The following is a 23696-nucleotide window of genomic DNA, read 5'->3' as shown; positions in this document are numbered from 1 at the left end:
ACCAACTTTTACTCGGGGAGTATATCTATAACTCCGATCCTGATCTAGTGCTATACATCAACAGAAAGAGGATCGTTCATAATGGTATCCCTCCTTGTTTCACTCTCATATTTGGAGGCACTAGCCTGCCAGTGCGGAGGTCACAACGAGTAAAAGTTGGTATTTTGAGGCGCAATTTTAACACGTCTATGCTAAGAATATGTGGAGAAAACTTTTTACCGGTCTTCGACTTCTCACTAACTACGAAGAGTTAGGCCCTGAAATTTGGAGGTCATATCAGGTAAAGCATAAGTACATACCTCCCTGAGCCGCGAGGTGCTCATACTCGTTGTGGTGGCTGTGCGCGAGTCGAAAAACCGGATATGCTAAGAATGTGTGGAGGGGTGTATTGCCGCAGGGCTGGCGTCAATAGTCCACAGAATTGTAGGTGTGACCCTCAGTGAGCATCCGGGCGTGCGCTTTTTGCATTGCTGTGAATATCGTTATGGCGAGAATCGGCCCTAAGGGGTACTCGATGGTTACCCATGATGATTGTGCGTGAGTCGGGGTTCGCGTTGTAAGCGTCGGAACTGTATTCAGCAGGGCCCGGCCACAGGACGGGATTCTTTTTACATTCCTTCCCTTATGGCCTCTGTGAGCTCCAGTGAAACCTACGATGGTCGTTCGACATCTCACTCATCTCAGCCACCTCTAGACGGCGACATTCGTCTTCTTCCTCACAAGAGGACACGACACGAACACTTCAATGTGGTCCCCTCAGTCCTGCCTCCTTCTCGCTCTCGAGACCATCATCAGCCCTCTACTAAGCGACCTGGCAGCGCCTATACACATTCCGGAATGCACTCGGGGGGCATTGAAGATGTGACTATGATGGTTCAAGGGCTGGTCCCCAACCACCTGGGGCCTCTGTCCAAGATCAGCTGCGACCGACTTATTCGTATGGCGGAGGACAGGCTTAAACCGAGGCCGCCCTTCGCGTTACCCTCCCAGGCATCAGAGTTGTGTAAGGAAGGCGCCCTAGGGGCTGCTGTCTTGTCATCGTCTGCCGAGGGCCCTCGTAAGCGTGTCCCGTGGGAACCCAGAGAGGTCAATATGCTGCGCCATGAGGTTGGCAGAGTGAAGGAATGGACCTTGAAGGCCCGGCGCTTGCTTGGTGGGGGCTCGGCGTCCAGCAGTGGTCGGCAAATGGGTATGTCTGAGGCGCAGGAGCTCCTGGCTGAAGGCCGCTCTCTCGATAGAGGCATTGATTCTGTCCATAAGGAGGTATGGAGGATGCCCATTCAGAAGCCTTTTCAGCTGTGGTCGGTGTTTTTAGGTGAGTGAGATACTCAGAATGGTAGCAAAAGCCGAGGCGTTCGGCGAGAAAGTCCGCGCTGCTAAGCCGGCTCCTAACGATAACCTTATGACGCTGCCGATGCTCAGGGACTTGGTCGTTGAGGGCCTTTCCTTACGCATTGTTCCGGAGCCTGAGATGAGGTAAGAATTGTCTCGCAGGAGCTTCGCTCCGCTAAGAAAATGTGTCAGATATCTCCTCCAACAGCAAGAGTTGGTGAGGCTACTCGCTGAAAAGCTCAGGGAAGCGACTCAGGCTAATTGCCTCGAGTCATGCCAAATCGTCCTGTATGAAGACGAAGGCATGGACGTGGACTTGGGCCCTAAGATAGATCGGCTGCGGGAGCATGTCACGATTAGCGAGTGGGCCTCTCGAGCTCAGACCAAGCTCCATGGGAGGCGCTCCCAGCTGCCCCTCAGTACTGTGGAGCACCTGTTGGCTGACGATGATGCCACTGAAAAGCTCGACCCCAATCACTGTCTTGAGCTCAGGACGCTACTAGAGGCTAGGACGGCCGGTCGTGCGTGGCAGGAACAGGCCCAGAAGTACCTCCAAGCTGATACGGTATTGCAGCATGGAGAGGAACCTGGCGAGAAGGATCTTGCCGCCCGAGGCACTCTCGATCAGCTCACGGTGCTCCTCGAGGAGCATTCCGACCTACCACGTGTCTGTGTGCCCCACGCGGCTCAGCAGTTGGAGGCTCTGATAAGAAAAGGTCGACAGTGGCTGAGGAAGGTCCAGAGGCTGCTCATCCTTGAGAGCAACGCTGAAGTGTGCCCTACTGCTTCGGACGGTCGCCTGGTGGTGGAAGAGGCTCTTGAATCGGACGTCACCAAGGCTATTGATTTTTCTCAGCAGATAGCTGAGCTGAGCCGGGCGGTTGCCTCTTGTGAGGACTGGACGAAGGACGCTGTGGCGGCGTTGGATCGTGTGAAAAGCATTGAGAAATTCGGCGGCTCGGAGTCACCACCCACTCCCAAGCGGCGGAAAAAGGAATGTCCAAGCACGCCTTCTGAAAGTGGCGATAACGAGGCATTGCTGACTGAGCTGAATAAGGCCCTCCAGCAGTACAGGGAGGAGGTAGAACTGCGACTGGACGAGCTGCCTGGACTGGGGGAATTCGTGGCTCTGCATGACCGTGTGAAGGCGCTGTCGTTGAGGGATATCAGCGTGGAAGGGGATGTTCAAAGGGTCATCGACAAAACGCACAAGTGGCAGGGGAAAATTATGAATGAGATCCGAGGGTCTCAGGTAGTAGTACTAATGAGTGGTAAATAATTGGTGTTACTTTTATGGCAGTTCCCCCGTCCACATAGCGTTCTCAAGAGGCTGCTAACACTATTATCGAAGTTTCTGGCGGGAGGCATTGCAGGGGCCAACCCTGGAGAGTACCTGCAGCAGCTCGTTGGGGCTGCCAAGGAAGAGGTGTGGGCCTCCAGGGTCCGCAGTCTAGTGGTTGAAGGAGCTGGGGTAGGGCCCCAACGAGCCGGCTGGGAGGGCAATTCTTTACCTCACTCTGATCAGTTGCCTATGAGCACCTCTGTGCTTGAGGAGCTCTATAAGGAGCTGCTGCCTCTGCCGCTGAAGGCTCTGGTGGTCCCTAAGGAGGAAGTCAAGGAACTCGAGGAAAACAGCGCCTCTCCTGAGCAGACCTTAGTCTTGATACGTCAGGTTCGTCTCTTGCGGCGGCTAGCCGAGGAGTATGTTGGTCGTGCTCAGGTCAGTGAGGAATTGGCATCGTCCCTCCATTCCTGGTCATTCGGGTGGCCCAATCGGCATCCTAGTGAACCGACTCGTGTCGAAGATGGCAGCGCCTCGAAGACTATTGGTGGCGAATGGGATGTTGTTGTTATACTGCAAGCAATTCTTAGCGGAGCGAAGCACGTGACTAGGTAGGAACTACTGAGAAAAGTGTGGTACTGCCATTGTGAAGTGTCAGGAGTGCCACTAGTCGGCCCAGGACCTTCTGGGTCGAGGCTGAGGAGGTCCTCAGTGGCTGTGGTGCCACTTTGGTAGACCTTTCTGGGCCCTTGGAGATCGCCCGGACTGTGCAGACGACGAACCTCGACCTTGAACGCCGTTCCTCTGACCTTCTCGCCCGACTGAGTACTGACCATAAGGCCTCTTCGCAAGGGCCCGCTGAGCCTTCAGCAGTGGACGCTACGTTATACACCGACCTACTGGCTCTCCTCAAGAACGTGGACGAATGCCCGTGTATTACGGTGAAATTCGAGGAGTATGCTCAGCCCGAATATGTCTTGTTTCGAGTCTTATTCTTTTCAGGACGCTGCGACCGTTGGTCGCTCGCCTGGCTGGGTGGCAGGATAGGGCTCGAGAGCTGTTCCATTGGGATGGGGAAGGGAGGCCCCTGGAGGGCACCTTCAAACCTAGCAGGGATGCGGTGGAGGAGTACATTGAGAACCTCAGAGCCGACGACCAGCTCATGGGATTGGTCAGCATGAACTTCCTTAATCAAGTGATCGTCGTGGCGGCCTTACACGTTGCTGTTGGACCCATCACTCGCCTTTGAACTCAGGTTGCATTTATTTCGGGTGTCCTTGGTGCCGTCCGAGACGTCCAAGCATGGGAGAAGGATCTCAAAACCATGCTTCAGTTGCCGGAAGGAGATCTGTCCTTATCGGCACTCCGCAAGCACGTTGGCCAGCGGTCTCATCTGGCCATTGATTTCCCATGGTCGGAGAGGACCAAGCGGGCGGCATTTGAAGCCGACCAGTGGTTGACTCTGCTGCAGAGTCGGCGGTCTAGGCGGCGACATCTCACGTTGAAGACGGCGGAAGAGATCCTTCGAGCAACGCTGCCGCCAGAAGAGGGAGACGAGTCGGGCTTTACGAGGGAGATAATCAATAAGAGTCGGGAGTGTGTAGCTCTGAAAAAGCACGTGAGTCGGACGGGTGGTTGCCTCCCCTGTGGGGTTCAATCTTGTCGTCAGATGGAGGCGGCCAAGCGGCATTTACAAGAAGCCATCAAGGCCATCCAAGCCAGTCATGAAGCTCGGGCCGCGCTCCCTGGAGAAGGGCCCTCCAGCTCGGTCGAGCATGAGGATGCCTTGTCTGGGCTGGCGGACGAGGGCAAGAAGCTGTATGTGCAGACTGGTGTTGGCAAGTGGCTCGCTCTCGAGCTAAGAGCACGCAATGATAACAAACGTCTACGAGGGGCATTCGAGAAGGATGACTGCACGTTGGAAGAGGCCCAACAGATCTGTCAGAGTGTCAGTTCTCCACCACCCAGCTCAGGGAACCAGCAGGAGCAGCGAACCCCGGTGGTAAGCTCTCAGTGTATGCGTGGTCGTAGTGGTAATGTACCATGATTCTAGTCTTACTATTCTCGAAATCCTGGGCACTGTGGGACGTGTTCGAATGATCAGGAGATATCGATGAGCGTTGTATGATCTTGCCCTGAGCGCCTCACGCCTCTGCAACGTTATGTTTTCAGTACGATGAGAGTCCGACAGAGGTTGATGCCAGTAGGCTGACGTCAGAGCTGGGGAGTCTGGATTTCTCATGTGATGGGGAGCTCTTGCGGCGCTTGGCTCGGGAGGTGGCGGCGGCTGAGGCCTACCAGGAGCGCATCAATCTAGTCCTCGCGAAGTGCGACGATGCGAGCCTCACTAACAGGACGGAGATGGATCCGGAAATCGATCGAGTGATCGATAAGGCTCTTGAGTCTTGTGGGGATCAGAAGGCCCTCCCAGCAGCGGGTCGCCATAAGCCGCCAGACTACGCCTTCCCTTTGCCGTTCTACACCGCCTGCCTACCACCAGCGGTGACCTCCAAGAAGAATAAAAGGACAGAGGCGGGGATGGAGGGCCTCCCTCTGAGCCTGCGTATACTCGATATGGCCCCATGGAACGCCCCACCGGTATCTCAAAATCGGGCGCCTATAGAGGAAGCACTTCGACAGCAGAGAGTGGTAGGTCGTTGAAATTTGATTTATGGAGGACCCCACTTTTAGGCTCTGATGGCGATGACGCCGGAGCAGCGAGAGGCGGAAAAGGTCAGCTTTCGGGCACACCTTAAAAAAGCGAAGTCGACGAGTAAGCGTTGCTCCTGTTGTGTTCCTCCTCCTCTGGAGTGCTTCCGAATGGTCAGTGTCGGAGGCTCTCACGGTGCTGGCGTTTGCTCCGAAAGTGCGGTTGAAAATGGCAGAGGTGGCGGAACTGCGGTGGCTGGTCGGCGTGACCATGGAAAGCGTTCGTGCGATACTCCGGCGGCACTCAGTGCTCGTTCCTAATCCCACTGGTGAGGCTGTCTCGGCGCTGACGTAGTGTTGTTTACGTTCTTCAGCTACTCGCACGAATCCATTGGTATCTGCCTCCCATGAATATGAAGCTTGGGAGTTATCCTTGGTAGAGGACCACAAGGGGGACGAGGGGGAGCAAGCTAATTCGGATGGGAATGGCGAGACCACAACCACCACCACCCCGACGACGACGATAGACGACTTGCTGGTGAGTATGCAATTCTAGCGAGCACAGGCGAATCTGATGCTAGAGAGTAGTTCTTTTGGCAGTGAGCGTGCTACGATATGTTTCTTTGTGTTGTATATTGTGATGGCTTTCAGGAGGTGCTAATGCAAGTTGATGGTTTACCCTTGAGTGTACGGTTGAAATCCCGTGTGGTTACGGCTGTTGAGGCAGCCTTCGACTGGCGCGTGCGAGCGCAGTGTCTAGTGCACAATTTGAAACCGGAGAAATCTCGGCCTCGGCCGTGGGTGGGAGATCGGCGGACCTTGGTAAGCCCTTCCCACAGCACTTTACCCCCTCCCCATTGTTGCTCCTCAGGAGTACTGGTCGGGCCATGGCCAGCGGTGTCGGGACATCTTTGAGTCGCCAGAGTTCCCTCCGGGTACACCAGTACTTCCCCATGCAGTGGACAACGTTGTGATCGCTCCCCCAGTGGAGGACTACATCCAGTCTACTCTCCAGATGCGGGTATTCTACCTCGTTGAGTGTTGCCGCCACTTCATGACGGTGAGTCGGTTTGCCATCATTTCCTATGGTCGGCCAACTCTCTGTTGGTAGGTCTACACGGATATGTGCGAAATATGTAACATTCCCACTACCTTGCATACGGACACAGACAGTTGGATCACATGCGATATGTGCGATAAGTGGTACCACCAGAAGTGTGCCCATGTCCCTCCTGGTTGCACTAGTTTCGTCTGTCCACTATGTAAGGGAGAACATAAGTCTGAGGGTAAGACCGTCGCAACTCGTTGGTATACCAGTAATGTTTCCTGCAGACCCCTATAGATCTCCGTCGTCTAGTATCCGACAAACGTATGATGAATCATTGCGGCCGCCTTTGTCCACTTTAACATTGGAAGAACGTGACGTACTTGGTAGAACTATTAATCAACGCCAGCGAGTTGGCATGTATTGAACAGCTCCGTCCCATTACTGTAGTGCCATTATTGTACTATTATCAGTAAAAATGCCTTTCTATATCGACTCCTTTCGTTGCAGTTGGAGAAGTCTCCATGTGGGTGCTTTTTGGTGATAATAAGCTAAACTGGCTCAGGCAATATGGCTGTAGATTGACAACATGGAAATCTTCCGAGTGTGTCGCTCGCAGCCATCGCTCTCGCCGTTCGAACTTCAGAGTACGGTCGGATCCTCTGCTTGTTCGGACACAGGAGAGCACTTAGGGGAGTGGCCGTTTGAAGTTTCGCAACGGCACATGAAAATTAATGTCTAGTCTCGAGAGATTACTCCACAGCACTAACAGTTTGCGACCATCATCAGCCCACTTCCGATTATGTGTGTCAACACAATAAAAACAGCTTATAAAGAATTTCTCATGTCTGGGAAACAGAATGGGACAATTTTATAATCACGAAGCATAATAACATTGTTTTTGAAATCACAAGTTTTTCTCATGCAGAGAAATAATTTCCCTCTGTTGCCCGTGCACCCAACTGACAAACTCAAAGCATGATCTACAAGTATGTTGAAGCATAAAGTAATCACCCAAATCCGACAGTAGTTAGGTTATTGTCTAACCTCGAGACTACCTAGAGTCTCGTTATTTGGAAAAATACAACAAATTCAGGATAATACAAATGAATAAATCATTTAATGGGCAATCTTTGCCTGAGTGGTAGCAATGAAGTTGCTGACCACACGAATGGAGTACTCGTTGTACTTGGCGAGTTGTCTTTTAGTAGAGGTAATCTGATCACCCTCCAACCTGTTAACCAAGGTCACACATACGCAAGCAGCGGGGATCTTGGCACGCTGGCAGAAGCCCATGAGGGCGACACTCTCCATCTCGATGTTGCGGACACCAGCATCATGTAGGCGATGGAGGAAGTTAATCTTATCCTCCTCAGTATACCAAGGGGTAAGAGCACCATCAGTTCGTCCCTGACCCTCGAAGAAATCATCAGCAGCCATGGTCTTACCCTTCACAACAGGAATATCCTCAGGGGCGCTGGCGATGATATCATCGACAAACTGCATATCGAGAACATCGGTAGGGATCTCGAAGACCTTACCGAGCTGCACAGTCCTCCAGCAGGGCTTGATCTCATCATTGATGGCCTGAGTGGTGCATACAACGGTTCCGGGAGCAACACCACAGCCACCAGAAGTACCAAGACGGATCCACCTAACGCTATCGATGATACCAACATGATTACAGAGCTTGGCAACTTCGTTCATGAGGATATGGAGAGAGGGACCACCCATACCGTGAGATACGGAGATCACAGACCCACACTTGAACATGCTGTAACGCTCTGTCTTACCAAGACGCATAACGGTAGGCTTTGGGAGACCCTGCTCCACAAAGGCGTTGGCCATGACCTCAGCGAAGGTCTCAGCACGGGCAGGAGAGCCCATCATGACGAAGTACTTGACATCACCGAAAAGAGCCTGAAGGTCCATATCGGTATCGAGGCCGAGATGATAGTAATGGTCACAAGACAAGGCTTGGGCGTAGGGGGAGATGTTATGTCTGGAGGCAGGGGTGGAAGTGGTCGACATATTGCTGAGCTTTTAAAGATCAGTTGAGCTGATAACTCACGATTGATATGTATCTACACTATGACGAATGAAGACCTCCTAAGCTTAGCACTACAGCGAAGCAAATATTTCCTTCTTGTCTTCCTCTTTGTGCCGCGCATCTTCCAACTTATTATCGTCCATTGGATTCAGAGCCGGTATATTCGAGCCTTCACTCAGTCGTCCTTTCGTGTGTTCTCACTCACAAGCTCTGTTAGTTATCAAAAACCCAATTAGCTTCGAGCTCGTTTGGTATCAAGTGCTCTCATCATCGTTGACGAGATACACACGATTATTGACGCATGTACTTTTGTAACTCTAACGAGAGCAAAGCAATGAAACCTATCGATTATCAAAGACGATGTCTGATAGAGTCTAGCGATGTATCACCGATATAAAAGGTGTCCAAAACAAGAAAAGATCTTATTACTACAATTCACGTATCCGATGAACACGGGATATCAAGACTATGGTGTCGGATATGAAGCTGACAATGGCCTCCCAGGATGATTAGCACCCGAATCGTCCAAGTTCACTTGCGATGAAGTTGGTCACCACATCAATTGAGTGCTCATTGAAGCAAGCAAGTTCACGTTTGGTAGCTGTGACTTGGTCACCGTTAAAACGATCGAGGAAGGTCACACAGACACACGCTCCTGTGATATTAGCACGATTACAAAAGCCCATCAAGGCAACATTCTCCATCTCAATGTTGCGTACACCAGCGTCGTACAAGCGACTCAGGAAGGCCATCTTGTCGTCTTCGTTGTACCAGGTCTCAAGTGCCCCATCGAGACGGCCCTGTCCTTCGTAGAAATCATCAGCTGCCACGGTCTTCCCCTTAACAGCATGGATATTGTCAGGCACAGAATCCAATATAGCGTCCACGAACTTCATATCCACACAGTCGGTGGGGATCTTGACGACTTTACCAAGCTGGACACACCTCCAGTATGGTTCCACCTCATCATTCAGGGCTTGGGTTGTTACCACCACAGTGCCAGGAGGTACTCCGCATCCACCAGAAGTACCCATACGGATCCACTTCACGGAGTCCACGATGCCAGCACGGTAACAAAGCTTAGCAAGTTCATTGAGGAGGATGTGGATTGAGGGACCACCCATCCCGTGGGAGACGGAGACAACAGGTCCAACCTTATACATGCTGTAGCGCTCTGTCTTACCTAGACGAGCAACTACCCGTTTGGGCGTTCCTTGAGAGATCATCGCATTCCCCATGGCCTCGGCAAAGTACTCAGCTCGGTGAGCCGAGCCCATGAGCACAAAGTACTTAACATTGCCAAAGATAGCATGTAGATCCATGTCTGTATCCAAGCCGAGATGATAGAAGATGTCTGTTCTCAGTCCCCTGGAGAAGGCAGACATTCTGCTGGAAGTAGATGATCCCGGTGACCTCAGAGTTTCCTCGGCTTGCGTACTTACTTCGTTCACAGGAGGTTCGCCAGACATTGAAGTGATGGCCTGGGGAAGGAGCTGAGCAGGGAGAGCGCGCAAGCAATTGCGAGTTGAGAGAGATCTCTCACACACGACCACTGGTCGAGTGTATTCAGCTCGAAAGCTCGTCGATTCCCGATTCGGTAAAATTCAGTGTCTGACACCGTGCGCAACCATTAAAATGGAAGAGTCAGGCACCATGCGAATAGTTGTCAGAGCCTAGATGGATTAGGAGTACTAGCCTAGGACAAGACTTCATACGCCGGGTGATGTTGTCACATAGCTGCCTTGCAACCTTAGATACGGTATATGCCATTCAGTGACCCTTGAGTCAGTGGCACCCCAACGATGATGACAAGCTCCCCAGCAGAAGACGAGCTTGAGCTGTACATTTTCGGAGATGCTCTGAGGCATGTCCTGTCAGTTGACATGGAGTACAAGGTTCAGACATCCACACGAATTGTAGGTGTATTCCTGAACTATAACATGAGCGGAGGAGAGATTTGTATCGTTGTTAATATAGCCACAGCTTCGCATAGACTTTCGCCTACAGCTTGGAGTGAGCTGCCTCGGCCAGGTATCATTTATCGGACCCGTGCGTCTGCATACTGCTTCTGTGCGCTGACAGCGCACACTCTACAGTGTAGAGTCTGCGCCGGCACACGGTCGCGTATGCGTGGGGGAGCATTATTATTAGGATCCACCAGACGTGCATAGCAAGCGTCATGGAGTAAGGTACAGCTCGGGTACCAAGGGAATTCCGAAGACCGGACGATCTCGCTTAGAACAACGGTTATTCTAATCGAGATCGTCCGGTTATTAAATAACCCCTAGTACCACTTGAGCGAGGTTTACGTGATCGGCGGCCACACGTATCTCATGAGACTGATTCAACGGGCATACAGTAGGTAACGGCTCTGAGTTGCTCCTGGTCTTCAGAGCGACTCGCTCTCATTGTCAACCCAACACTTGGTGGTTGTGCTTATCGTACAAAGGGATCCAAGGAGGTTGATGCACCAAGCTATATTATACTTGCGTGCTACAGCTAATGTCAAATGCTGAAGTATTACAAGGAAACAAGTTGGTACCATACCCAATCCGCGTACGGCAACATCTGAAGGAGTACCGGGTACTCAGTACCCATGGCGGTAATAGGTTCACGAATGAAACGACCCAGAATTGACGACCCTGGGGATCCAGCTGACGAACCTCAGCGTGATCCACCTACGACCTCCACATGAAGGGAGAAGGGACTCGCAACCGGAGGAGGCAAAGATGACAGGTACATATTGCGCTGGTGCCATTGCGAGCTGCTTAACAATTTATGGGTCCAGGAGCAAGGTAAGGTGGCATAAGGTTTCTCTTCGTCGAATCCCTCCCCCCAAAACCTTTTGACCAAAAGCCGCGAGGAGGACGTCCTTTCGTGGGTTGATTTCGTAGGAGTGGTTTGGGGCTACGTACTTGATATCCTGGTAGCAGCCTCGCGCGGGAGGATCGGCGTGAATGAAATCACCACACTGTGTGGTCCACACAGAAGCTATGCCGCATAGCCTATGCGCTCAAGAGGGATTTGTGTGCGCCAAAGATAACTAGAGAGGTTCGATGGTTCATTGCAGTTGAATGCTAAAGCTAGCGAGATCCTCTCGCCGAGAGCAATAGAGCTCACAATAGGAAAAGCCATGTAGAAAATAAGAGCGGTTGCGAGTTTTGATAGTGCTGTACGCCCTGGTAACCTTGGCGACAGCTGTACGTGAAGTCTTCACGTTCAGCGTAGTAGATATCATGAGTATCTTGGAGTCCAAGACTTCCAAGGTCCAAGGCTCGGACCACAGTTCCAACACACGTTCACTTTCGAGAGCAATCAGGGCCAGGATCTACTACGAGTTGGCGTAACAATACCTATGGGGAAGGTCTCATCGATATTGAGGACGGCGACATCAATATCATCAGCGAATGCCCATTCTGAGTAGCATTTTTTGATATCTGAGACATCGATCTTGGTGTACCTTGCTGGAGGAGGCTTCGCTGCGTCGCCGGAGGATCCTAGCTTCGCCCTATTCGAGATGCATAGAGGGAGGATTTCGTATTGGAAGGGATTGAAGTGGTTGCTGTCGGCATTCTGTGCGCATTTGAAGAGCTTCGAGGCTTCTTACAGTATCACAAAGCACATAAGAAACTTCGCCTTTGTGCTCATGGACGCTGATAAGAAGCTGTTGCGCTCTACAAGGTCAAAGGGTGATGATATGCTCATTGCTTGCACAATCGGCTTATCAGCTAATTTCATGAGCAACGTATCCACTACAATGGATACTTTCGGGTCTTGGGTCACGGTAATCTAAGTTAGATACGAAGCTCCGAATATCAAGCTCCGTCTGGATGCTTCCCATTTTATGCGGTGTTTCGAGCTGGGCATCACTCATGTCCAGTATGTGCTCTATTCGAGGTTCGCATTGGACCGCAGGTCCGACTGCAGTGCGGCGGCATTTGCCAGCATGGAGAACTCCGAAGTGCAGGACAGCTATTTGGAGGCCGCGACTAGCGTCACTCTGTCATACTTGAGGGATTGGACAGGCTCATCTCTCGTCCACGCTCTGAAGACTCAAAAACTGCATAATCTATCCCGAGTCGATGGCGAACTAGCTCTTGAGCGTGACCAGTAACAAGGACACGTAGTGGGATCTGGCCGGTGACTAGCCGCTGGTCCCGTATCCAGCACTATCAATAAACAATATGAGCAGACATGGAATATCAATCTGTCGCAAGTGAAGCATCTCATCGCCATCGATACACTGAGACTCGGATTAAGTCACTCAGTGCACCCTGAAGTGACGATAGTAGGTTACTTGAACGGGACTAGGGGATCTAGACGGCGAATACTAGTGGTCAAACCTTAGTGCCTCTACGGTAGAGGCTCTACCCATCACATCGATGGTACTAATAATTAGTAACTAATTCGATGCGCTTACAATGGAGGCCAGGACCTTACTAATTAGAGCCCGCTACATGTAGCGGGCTCTAATTAGTAAGGTCCTGGCTTGTTGGTGTAGCGGACTACACCAACAAGCACTGCTCAACAGCGACTGGAACCAGACGCCTGTTCCGGAGCGGGCAGTCTTGAGCGGAGGTATCAGGAGCCACTAGTCTATAAACGACAGCCACAGACTCTGACAGATAATCGCAGATAATAACGGAATTTCCGTCACCCTGACGGCGTCAAGTGTTATGCCTGCTTCAACATAGTATGGTACCGTTCCTTACTCCAACAATGATAAATATGGGAAGAAAGGTCATGGTGACAGGTGTGGTCTTACAATACCTACAAGTCCTACAACGAAATTTGTTGGACTTACCGGTATTCGTTGAACGAATACCACTACAAAAACTACCAAAAAATGACAACCACTCCAAGGACTACTATATACAATGGCCACAAGACGCGGCCCACGACTGAGATAACAGCTCCAACGATAAGGTATTGCTAACTACCGCCACCAATGCTTGCCAGTGGCGAGTTGTCACTGGCGAGTTGCCAGGCCGTGGCACGATCCGCCGGATCGTCGTCCTCTTTGAATTTGGTTTGCAACTCTTGTACAAGGAGTCCTTGTCAAGAACTCTAACCTCGTGGATTCTCAGGTAACCTTGACATTGAAAGGAACGGTAAGTTCATCACCTCTATCGTAAAACTATCAACAGAACTTCATGTCATAGCTCACCGAATAGTCCTTCCATTTCACATACCATATCCAGTAGCGGATGTGTCAGGGCCCGAATTGTGCTTTCGTGCAATAAAGTGCTAGGTAAGAAGTTCTTACTAAGCACGTTATTTAAGTAGCGCAAGATTGGATATCCATCAGCTCGGCGAATTGGTGTCACTAAATGTAGTGACAACAAATAGTGATCTAGGACACCAAGTTTGGTGACAACGTGTGTTTGCGCCCTGCACGGGCACCGTTCCCGGGGAATGGAATTCACCAGCATTTCCCGAACTTGGCTCTAACTAAGGATCCCTAGTTCCCTAGTTACTAGGATCCCTAACTAGGGTCTCTCCTTTTTCTAATGTGATAGAGGTATAAGGAGCTAGAGTAATAGGAGCGAGGAGAAGGCATTGTCAATGGCAGTGAATGGATCTTGAGGTCTAGAGCTACGTTCTGGTGAGTCTTCAGCCAAGTCGAGTGGTGTCATTTTTTCTTACATCGAAACTTGAGTGTCCGTAATAGTGTGAGGAGGTTCACTACGGGGTGCATCCGGTGAAGTAGTTACTGATCTCTGTTCCTTGTTATTATGAATACCGTCAATTCGGCTCACGACCGACAGGCCTATATCGACAAGATCGTTGAGGACCCCAATCTGAAATTCATTTTCGTTGGTGGCAAGGGAGGTGTCGGTAATGCCGACTTCGGACGAGGGGCGCGATCGTATGGTCTCTTTCCCCACAGGCAAGACCACGACCTCCTCTGCTATAGCCATACAGTTGGCATACACCCGCAAGGTGCTCTTGCTGTCGACAGATCCAGCCCATAGTCTTGGCGATGCGTTCCGAACGAGGTTCGGTGGCGAAGTATGATAGTAGGCATTCCGCAACAGTGATCATCCGTCTGCGTTCAGCCGACCCCAGTACCGGGCGTGGCGAATTTGGACGTCCTTGAGATTAACCCCCAGGCATACCTGACAGAAGAGCTCAAGCAGTGGGGTCAGCTCGCCCACCAGGCCGGCTACAACGATCTTATCAATAACGTTGAGAAACTTCAGGTGGGAGAATTTCGACTGCTCGGATGTGTAGTATTCTTTACGGTAGGACTGGATATCTGGCATACCTGGGATCGACGAGGCCACGGCCCTCTCCTCTGTAGTAGACCTATTGGAAGGCGGACATTACGACATTATAGTCTTCGACACGGCCCCGACAGGGCATACTCTCAAACTCCTACAGTTACCTGATATTTTACAGGTAGTATGGGGACCTCTCGGGAGTAGAACTGTGGGAACTGCGTTATCAACTAGTCAGGTTGGACTGACCAAGCTGGAGTCATGGCAGACATCTCTTTGGCAGTATTGGCAGATGGTCAAGGGCGGTAACTACTCTCAGACTGAAGCCTTGCGCAAAAAAGTAACGCAGCGTTGTCGTCTCGAGCAGTGCGTTTCAAGGTGTCTTCAGGTGACCTCGAGGATACGCGATTATAAGAGAGGTATCGAGAAGGTTGGACGCATGCTGAAGGACCGGATGAGGACAACCTTTGTAGTTGTATGCATCGCTGAGTACCTCAGTATAAAGGAAAGTCAGAGGCTTCTGAGGGTGAGGCAATTTCGTGGCGAGTGAAGGTGGACCGCTCACTTCCATAGGAGCTCCACAAGGATCAAGTCGCAGTCTCGCACGTTGTTGTGAACCAGCTTGTGCTTGGCGATTTCACGTCATTGTCGATCGATGATGCCTCTACTGCCCAGAAAGGCGAGGAGGTACTATACTCGTAATTCACAATGCGACGTAGGCGATCCCTCAGGCGCTCGGTCAGGGTCCGTGGAGGACTATACAGCAGTCGGTTCAGTTTTGCAGAGCTAGGTGAGTTCCTCGCGTCAGTCGACTAGTAGTATTTCTCCTAGTGCTTCCTCATCTGAGCTCGAGGAGTTTTCGTACTGCAGTGTAGTAATTTGCTCAAGAGTGTTTGAAAATCTACGAGAATTTCCCCAGGTTTCCTCATTCCTATGAACCCGCGTAGTTGACCATGTGAATATTCTCCAACGCTGATGGTCCCTTCAGGAATTCAATCCAGCAGAAGTACCTGAACGAGTTGCGAAACTTCCCTGAAGTAGCGGATGCCGGTTTATCCGTCATACAGTTGCCGTTGCTCCCCTATGAGGTAGGCGCCACTGCATCGAGAGGCTGTCGAGGAGAAACCTCGCTCTGTTAGGTTACTGGTGTAACCAGTCTGCTCAACTTCAGCCAGATGCTACTGCCTCAGGGATACCGACAAGGCAGCGCTCCTCCGATACCTCTGGTGGACAGGTGAGATCATAAACTGTGTTCATACCGTGCACATGCGTGCTGTGTCAGGATAAGTGTTCGGGAAGAGCTGTATGTCGACTCGTGTTCATTCATGGATGGTGACCGAGTGGTGGTCACGGGTCTGGCGAAGGCTCAGCACTACAATGGCAAGCCCGCCGAAGTCATCAAGGTACGGTATGCAAAATCTAGAGGAGTAGTAGCATGCTTCGCAATCTAGTAGGGTGGGCACGGAAAGGCACAGTAACTGTGCTTACTCATGTCTAGCCTGACTTTTCGTTGATGGTTGGAATATATAAAAACCCGAGAAATTCCGCGCGGAAAGCCGCGCGGAATAGTGAACATTAATCGAATAGTTCACGGAATAGTGAACACTGCACGGCACCACTGCTTTCGTAGATCTTCTATTGACCTAAAACTTTCTATACGGCCCATGTCATGGGTGAAATTCTCAAGAAAAACTTCCTGCAAATCTTTCACACACGAGGCGGTCAACAAGTCTCTACGTAGTCTTGAAAGTAGTGAGTGAGTTCTACAGGTCACCGACGATGGACGAGTGGCTGTGCGAGTGGAGGTCGAAGCCAAGAAGTACAAGATGCTTTCATTGAAGTCAGAGAACCTCATGCTTGCTGACGACTATGAGCCGACTTCCGAGAACCCCCGTTTTCTCTAGTTTGACAAAATACCACTACTATACCAGTAGCTGCGTGGTAAAATACACCCTAGCGTATTCTCTATTAGTGTCTGAGGCTAATACCATGTGATGCGTTGGAGTGATTTAACGGCGAGGGTCTGGACAGCCCCCGTCAGTGTGGACGTATGTTGTACTTTTCTCAACCGCACTGCTGTTCATGCGAGGAAGTAGTCAGTAATGGATGAACAGTGGTTAACCTAGTCTGGGGTGTATTCTCATGACGGATGCGTTCTTTGCAGTGACGACTTTTTCCAGTGTGGAGTACCGAAGTTTACAGAACAGTCTTTGCTAACTTCGCTTGCACACCGCTTGATCTCTCTGATCATATGATGACTTCTTACGAGCTCTCCCATTTGCACTCGATATCAGAGAACCCTTCTTGTTGCGTTCAAGGCGGTCGAACCTTGCATTGCATCGCCTTTGTGTAGTTATTCAGGCTGACTAGTAAATGAGTGTTCGATGTCGCAGTATATGATAGATTATTGGGACTGGGCATCGGCTCGATTATCTCAAGTCCTACCGCAAGTCGTTATGCGAGTGAAGCCACGAGACGGCAGTGGTGGGGGTGTCCTTGCTCCTCTGGAATGCGGTATATGCTGCAACGACTACGACGATTCTCAGCACCGCCCCATGGTATGCCTACACTACCCTCCCTTAACGACGAAAGCGTCTTTAGGTACTCACACGGTGTGGACACAGTGTTTGTGCTAAGTGCATGGAGTCTGTCACCTCGAACTCCTGGCTGTTCGGCAAGTACGTTACTTGTCCATACTGTCGGCATGCTACCCATGTCGCGAAGGCCGTCACCAACTACGCAGTACTCGAGACGATAGTGTCGATACCCGACAGCCCTCCGAGCGACCACGTGCGAGATCTGGCAATCCTAACTGTAGGGGTTACTGGAGGTGTGGTATTCACTCTCATATTCGGCGAGAGAGCTGCTGCGATGATTGCAGTTCTGTTGGGATGTGCAGCCTGGCACATCGAAGACGTGGCGGAGGTGTCGAACGTCGGCCATGTTCTAGCACGATTAGTGGATAATCAGACCTGCCTTTGTTGACATCGCATTTTGATCTCAAGTAGCATTGCCTATACGATTTCCCTCATACTTTGTGTTGTATTGATGAGGAGTGAGCTGAGGACGAACTATCCTCGCGTTTGGGATTTTTCTGTCACTTTATCGGCAACTTGTAGAACACGGAACAAAGTAACTCAGGATAGTAGAATAGACAGGGAGTCCATGTAATGTCATGCGATCCACAAATTGGAGATGCAGTTGCTGGTCGCCGATAGCGATTGTGTACTGTACTTCATTCGGAATCTTCAAAGCTCTCTGCTAGAGTCGCTGTCTTACACTCTCTCATTTGGGTACCGGAAAAAACGTGAACGCTGGTTGATGAGCGCGAAACGTTAGCAATACTGATGGTTTCACGAGATATGTTCCATTGGAGGCACCACCAGAAGATAACTACTTACATGTGATGAACCCGGGATACCAGCGCATCCGATATCGCTAGTCTTATAGTCTGGACATGTCTAGACGAACGCATTTTCGTGATGATGAGACACATTCCCGCCAATTATTTCCGATGCCAAGTTGACTGATAAACGAAGAAGCTTTGGTGCTTCCCAGCTTACCTGCCTTCCGTTGAATCTGTGCGCGAGGCACAGGATTCGCCTCATGCACAAATGCCGATGAAAATAATGAAGTTGAATCAACAGCCGTGAAACACAATGACTGATAAGTACTCTGTGTTACAGGAAAAGCTCTCAAATGAGTGAAATCGATCTCCTCAAAGACTGATAATACTGTAAATGGATTCTAATGAAATGTTTCGGAAAAAATGCTCCTTTAGCCTTAAATCTAATCAACTGTTACATCCTCACTCACTCCTATTTCGGGCTCGGCCGCCGTTGAAGGGAGCGCTCCGCTCTCACTTGGGACATTCGTAGAATTAGTAGTAGTCTCAGTTGGAGTCAGCGTAGTAGAAGCATTCGTCGCAGTAGACGGCAGAGTCGGCAGCGGCTCTTCTTCAACCTTAACAACACACTTCCCCTCCTTGATGTGTATCTTGTGAACCCTGCGCAGAGAGGCCAAGCCAGCATCAGCTCGAGTGCTGTTCACTGTGCATTGAGTATCGTCGTACCTACACCGCATCGTCTCGCTCCGATAGTGTCATTTCCCTTACACTTGAGAAGAGAACTTCGGTATGGTTATAGAGCCTCCCGTTGGGTCAATCCACTCAGGCAAGTGCAAGCACTTCGTCATCTGCCCTACTGACACCTTGAATGACCTGAAACGTTATCATGTTGTCTAGTCCGATGAGCCACGGAAGTTACATGTCCGTCCCAAGCGGCTCGCAGTAACCAATTTGAATGGTCTGCCTCAGGAGCGTCTTGCCACACTTTGCCTTCATAGTGAGACAAGCGTAATCACCGATGGACATCGGCGAGGCGATGACTTGGCGAATCCAGGACCAGATCGATTTGGTTTCGTTAATGATGTCTTTTTCTATCTCGGACAAGTTGGCGATCTGAAGCACCATAGATCGACACACTAACACACGACCAGAGTTTACTGTTTCAGTATCGAACTTGGCTCTCTGAGCGGCGGGAATATCCAGGGCGAAATCAGTAGTCACATCCACGTCGTTGAGGGAGAGCTGGGCAGCAACAAGGCCGATTAGGGCAGAGAGAAAGAGATATCCGCGCATTCTTGCACACAAGTTTGCACTGGAAGACCAGCCAACACAGAGCGCCTCTTGCCTACAGCACAATACCAAACATTCTGTCAGCATAAGCTGCTTATCGTTCAACAATTCCAAGCCTAGTATGTGGGTGCACATGAAGTAGCCGACGCGGACACTCCGGTTGGAAAAATACACTCGCATACTGAGCTAAGATCAGCACGAGGTTCTTCTTGGATGTTGTCCCTAGTTGCCCTACAGCAGCTCGACTCAACGCAAGACATCCATAGTATACCATGGCACTGTCTCGCACGGCCGTTAGCCTACCACTGAGGCAACCGCCTGCCCGTCCTCGCGAGAGGTCTTCAACAACAGTAGTCATGATGGGATATTAATTCTACTCGACATTGTCATTTTACATCATCAAAGGCTGCATTGTTTGGCGGTACGGTGGTTGCTGCTCGGTTGCCAGCACGCTCATGCGACTTGGGACTTGCGTCGACACCGTCATCGGCCCACGTGAAACTGTGGTACAGATCGTACGCACAGGGTGATAGTCCCCATCAGGGGTGTAGGTGTGTATCAACTGGGGACTCTGCTGAGTGATATAAGAGGGCCCAGCAGTTGAATACACCTTGTAGTTTTCCTGAGCATAGACATTCGAAATGCCGCGCGGGTCGTGAATGTAATTCGAAGATGCTGATGCCTGAACACAATAAGGAAGGTCATCAGAACTAACCATAGTCAGTATGCCTACCCGAGGCAAGGCTTCATAATACACCGGCGATGAATGACCGGTGGGAGGCTTCGTAGTGTATACCGGCGTAACGCTAGACACAGCCGAGACTTTACGCGTGGGGAGGGCGCTCACTGAACGGCTCTTCATCATCGAACTCGAGAGAGGCCGAGGAGGGCTCGTATACTGTACCGTCTGAGAATAGGGTATTCAATCCAGCCAGGGCAGATCATACTGACCTCCGCTTTGGGAAAACTCTCCGCAGAGTTCAATGTCCGAATCGGTAGCATCTGGCGATATCGACTCAGCGACTGCGGCGAGAGCAACAGCTCATCTCGGAAGTTGCTTTGCGGTGTCAGAGGCCTCGGCGCCCCCACGATCCCTCTTATCGGGATCACCGGTGCCCGGCTAACCTGCTGCGGCGTCGCAGAGGCCGCCATAGGAGTCCGTGCACCGTAGGGCGGGCTTGTCCACATAGCCGGTGAGGTAAACGCTACCGCTGCCGATGGGCCTTAGGGTAGAACACGATAAGACCAGACAGAGCCAGCGGGGACCCACCCACCTTGGGTACGATACTCCTGCTGAGGCGTCAGGATAACCGGCGTAGAGGCTAGTGAGAAGGCCTGCAGCGGCGTAAGCGGCTGGGAGGTCGCCACCTTCGCCGTCGGGCTCTTCGTGATTCCCACAGCGGAAAAGGACCGACCCAGTGAGCCGGCCGGGCTCTCTGCCTTCGAGAACGGAGTAAGGGAGGTTGACACTGACTTCTTCACAGAAGGCTCCTGAGTAAAGTCACTGGAAGTTGAGCATCACAGCATCACTTACCTCTTCCAGGTGGCCTTCCTGTCGCGCCACTGTTGGGTGCACAGGCGGATTGCTACTGCTGCTGTGCCACGGTACAGGGTTAAGAGAGGCAGCGACGTGTTGAGTCGGCGCGAGCTGCATCGGGGGGACTGCCGGCAGGGTAGGCTCTTCACTCCAGTCAATGTCCTAAGAGACACTGTCGGCCTCACTGTACTGTGCAAGCCCCACATCTGTTGATACGTCCTCTTCCTCCTCCTCTTGCGACCTTCGACTAGTTGCCGCCTTAGAGGCGGTCACAGGCCTCCGTCTGTGGAACGCCTTCCACCACGACTCGGCAAACCTACACTGGAAGAGTCCCTGCCCGAGCGACACTGGCCGACCCCTCTTACTGAGCCCATTGCTGATTATCCGCTTTAGCCCCTTCACCCCATGCCCTAGAAGCCGCGGACCCTCCTGGACCAAGGCACATTAGCAGAACGCTGCCTATGTCCCCGTACTGTACGGACTGTAGGTACGGCCTGAGTAGTGACCGCCGGTGCCTCCACGGGCCGTAGCGGGGTCTTCCTCCTCTCACTTCAAGATCAAAGTAAGCATGCTTTGCCGGAAGGCTGGAGATTGTGACTCTACCCCATTAGGACTGCTCCTCCGCTTCGCCTCTTGAGCCATCGACTGGATCACATTCTTCAACGCGTCTTGGGACTTCCTGTTCAATCGAGTCGTCGAGGTGCGGCAGTTGGGCGCATACACAGCCAAATCTACGAAGGTTATCTGAGCTCAAGCGGTACCCAGCATGAGACCTCCGTCTGGTACCTTATAGTAGCCATTAACGAGGATCTCGAACACGGCATGGCCCCGACTAGCCTCTGTATTCTGCGGCATTTTCTCAAAGTGGCGATTGCTATCGCCAGTGAAAAGGGCCTGGTAGGCTGCCGACTCGTCGTCCACCAGCATTCTAGTGAGATCCTCACTGTGGGAAATCTTGACCCTCGGGGAAAGAAGATCGACGACCTCTTCCTTGTATATTTCATAAAAGGATATTTCAATTCGCATCGAGCTCGGCTTGTGATCAAACAGAAAGGTTAATGTTCGAGGGATCAAGCCCCGATCGGAGAACTTAGTAGCGCCACCAGTGACGCAGAAGGTTTTGCCGGCACCAGAAGGGCCAGCGGCCAGAACGAGGAGTCCCTTGTTATCACTGTCGGGCGTCTCGGCTAGGAGGTCCTTCAGGAACGGCTGAGGGAAGGACACACTGCACGGACACCCTCGGGTGAGTTCACCTTGCAGATCATCTCGAATAGCTCGTTCTGGGGCTTGCCTCCCTTGATAACAGAATCAAAGATAACGTCCCCACCGATGGTGCTATTGTCGATGAGCACAGACTTCCCACTGGCACTAGGCAGTATGCGACCTTTGCAGTTGGGATGTATTATACAGAAGGAGACTGCCAGTACAGCGATAACACAGTGGAGACCGGTGCCTGCTCCCACCTGCTTTACACGACCTCCCATAACCAGCAGGGCTCTCGGTATCCCCTGGTCGAGTCATTAAAGTGATAATATACTTTTCGACGACATCACGTTTCAGTCGCCATAACTCGATCGCCACAGAGTATCAAGCAACGAAGTAACACCTGGTTACGAGCTGAACTACACTGCTGCTTGCCAAGAAGCTCTTGGAAATGACCTCCTGAGACCGTAAGAGCCAATCGCCCACTGAGACAGAAGCACAATGTAGCATCATCATTGATGCTGCAAGCACACTGTAACAAATACTAAGTGCTCAACACACCGTGCTATGGAATCCAGTAGACGTAACCTTATCAGTTGGTAACCTGCTGCCGATTCATGTGGGTTATAGCAACACCATCAGTGCGTGGATTGACGGGTGAGGATGGTCTTCTCCGGGAAGTATCCTCACCCAGGGCGCGTTCTATGCAAGCATTATGAGAATGCAGAGTTGGACGTAAGATTAGCCATCTGCCTTCGGGTCAAACCCGCGAGAGCAGCTGAACGGGTGTTGAGCGACTAGTAGTGTCTGCGTGCTTATTTCCTAAGGAAATTTTCCTTTTCTATGATCGTGTGAGCACTCTCCCTGTCGAGTGACTATCGGGGAACCGGTCGAGGACGCCTCAAATAAAAATCCCGTGAGTGACCACGTGCCAACTAACCTATTTTCATCCGCCCTGCTGGCCCAATGGATAAGGCGCCACCCTCCTAAGGTGGAGATTCCGGGTTCGATCCCCGGGTAGGGTATTTTCAACACGTATCTTCAACCATTTCTTCCTTCAACTTCACCTCAACTACACCTTTTCTTGCGCAGATATAACAGATGAGCAGGCAAGATAGAAGATGAGCAACCAAGAATGGCAATCAGAATGCCAGTATGTAACAATGCAATTATGCTAAACTCAAGATTGGCATTGTCCCAGAACCGATCCACCTATTACCACCTCCCTCAGCCCCCGTAATCATTACCTTACGATCAGAATTGTCCACCATGGTTTACTCGCGCGGCATAGTCGTGGAGTACGTAGATGATTGAAATACTACATACAAGCTCACCACTGACATTGAAGCACTTCATTTGTCATCAAACTTGTATGGTATATTGCCAAGTGCGCTATGGCTGTACGCATTTGCCTCGGTCAAACTCAGACCATCCCAGACATTGCTTGTGTTATATCACTATAGTAGCAAAGTTAGATTGTCATTGTTAATCTTAGTTGTTATGTTCTCATTGTCATTCTGGACTGATAACTCTAAACCTTACATGCTCATGTGTCAAACTTGCGCGAGATGAGGCGCAGAACGGCGAAAAAGCCCACCACTGGAAGGCTACCCGGAGAATCAGGACGGATCGGAGAAGCTCCCACTCATACTACCCAGCAGAAATATCTCATAATGATGTCGTGAAAGATGTTCATTGAGTCGTTCCCGCTTGTTGAGCGCTTGAATGACGGGATGAATGC

The 23696-nt window shown here is 51.2% G+C and overlaps 8 protein-coding genes and 1 non-coding gene across 9 annotated transcripts; 4 read left to right on the top strand and 5 right to left on the bottom strand.

Annotated features, from left to right (window-relative positions):
• Window positions 1–837: 837 nt before the first annotated feature.
• Pmar_PMAR013774 (hypothetical protein) lies at window positions 838–5618 on the top strand (the record flags this gene model as incomplete). The annotated part of the gene is made up of 13 exons (XM_002765661.1): window positions 838–1263; window positions 1316–1476; window positions 1525–2584; window positions 2633–2803; window positions 2858–3004; window positions 3053–3225; window positions 3273–3569; window positions 3617–3809; window positions 3870–4232; window positions 4284–4613; window positions 4787–5263; window positions 5306–5387; window positions 5443–5618. 13 exons carry the CDS (start codon window positions 838–840, stop codon window positions 5616–5618), a joined length of 4056 nt encoding a protein of 1351 aa, XP_002765707.1.
• Window positions 5619–7427: 1809 nt separating this feature from the next.
• On the bottom strand, window positions 7428–8339 carry Pmar_PMAR013773 (Uridine phosphorylase, putative; the record flags this gene model as incomplete). The annotated part of the gene is made up of 1 exon (XM_002765660.1): window positions 7428–8339. One exon carries the CDS (start codon window positions 8337–8339, stop codon window positions 7428–7430), a length of 912 nt encoding a protein of 303 aa, XP_002765706.1.
• Window positions 8340–8867: 528 nt separating this feature from the next.
• Pmar_PMAR013772 (Uridine phosphorylase, putative) lies at window positions 8868–9743 on the bottom strand (the record flags this gene model as incomplete). Its single annotated transcript, XM_002765659.1, has 1 exon — window positions 8868–9743. The coding sequence occupies one exon, from the start codon at window positions 9741–9743 to the stop codon at window positions 8868–8870; it is 876 nt and encodes a 291-aa protein (XP_002765705.1).
• Window positions 9744–12004: 2261 nt separating this feature from the next.
• On the top strand, window positions 12005–12472 carry Pmar_PMAR013771 (hypothetical protein; the record flags this gene model as incomplete). The annotated part of the gene is made up of 2 exons (XM_002765658.1): window positions 12005–12039; window positions 12157–12472. 2 exons carry the CDS (start codon window positions 12005–12007, stop codon window positions 12470–12472), a joined length of 351 nt encoding a protein of 116 aa, XP_002765704.1.
• Window positions 12473–14066: 1594 nt separating this feature from the next.
• On the top strand, window positions 14067–16531 carry Pmar_PMAR013770 (arsenical pump-driving ATPase, putative). Its single transcript, XM_002765657.1, has 12 exons — window positions 14067–14196; window positions 14249–14370; window positions 14418–14561; window positions 14608–14760; window positions 14818–14919; window positions 14968–15105; window positions 15153–15266; window positions 15311–15369; window positions 15568–15667; window positions 15719–15813; window positions 15862–15982; window positions 16349–16531. Exons 1-12 carry the CDS (start codon window positions 14094–14096, stop codon window positions 16481–16483), a joined length of 1386 nt encoding a protein of 461 aa, XP_002765703.1. The 5' UTR covers window positions 14067–14093; the 3' UTR covers window positions 16484–16531.
• Window positions 16532–18840: 2309 nt separating this feature from the next.
• Pmar_PMAR013769 (hypothetical protein) lies at window positions 18841–19218 on the bottom strand (the record flags this gene model as incomplete). Its single annotated transcript, XM_002765656.1, has 2 exons — window positions 18841–19038; window positions 19084–19218. 2 exons carry the CDS (start codon window positions 19216–19218, stop codon window positions 18841–18843), a joined length of 333 nt encoding a protein of 110 aa, XP_002765702.1.
• An 821-nt stretch (window positions 19219–20039) lies between these two features.
• Window positions 20040–21197, bottom strand: Pmar_PMAR013768 (hypothetical protein; the record flags this gene model as incomplete). The annotated part of the gene is made up of 6 exons (XM_002765655.1): window positions 20040–20122; window positions 20341–20438; window positions 20490–20706; window positions 20806–20914; window positions 20957–21068; window positions 21118–21197. 6 exons carry the CDS (start codon window positions 21195–21197, stop codon window positions 20040–20042), a joined length of 699 nt encoding a protein of 232 aa, XP_002765701.1.
• A 305-nt stretch (window positions 21198–21502) lies between these two features.
• On the bottom strand, window positions 21503–22273 carry Pmar_PMAR013767 (the record flags this gene model as incomplete). Its single annotated transcript, XM_002765654.1, has 3 exons — window positions 21503–21961; window positions 22006–22169; window positions 22216–22273. The coding sequence occupies 3 exons, from the start codon at window positions 22271–22273 to the stop codon at window positions 21503–21505; spliced, it is 681 nt and encodes a 226-aa protein (XP_002765700.1).
• Window positions 22274–22907: 634 nt separating this feature from the next.
• Window positions 22908–22980, top strand: Pmar_PMAR013766. Its single transcript has one exon. It is a non-coding gene; the product is annotated as a tRNA-Arg (tRNA).
• The last annotated feature ends 716 nt before the right edge of the window (window positions 22981–23696 follow it).

The sequence above is a fragment of the Perkinsus marinus genome (genome assembly GCF_000006405.1).
Source record: "Perkinsus marinus ATCC 50983 genomic scaffold scf_1104296975428, whole genome shotgun sequence".
NCBI classification, from domain to species: Eukaryota; Perkinsozoa; order Perkinsida; family Perkinsidae; genus Perkinsus; species Perkinsus marinus.
Note: the sequence above shows the minus strand (reverse complement) of the source record. Positions and strands in the feature narration are given on the sequence as shown.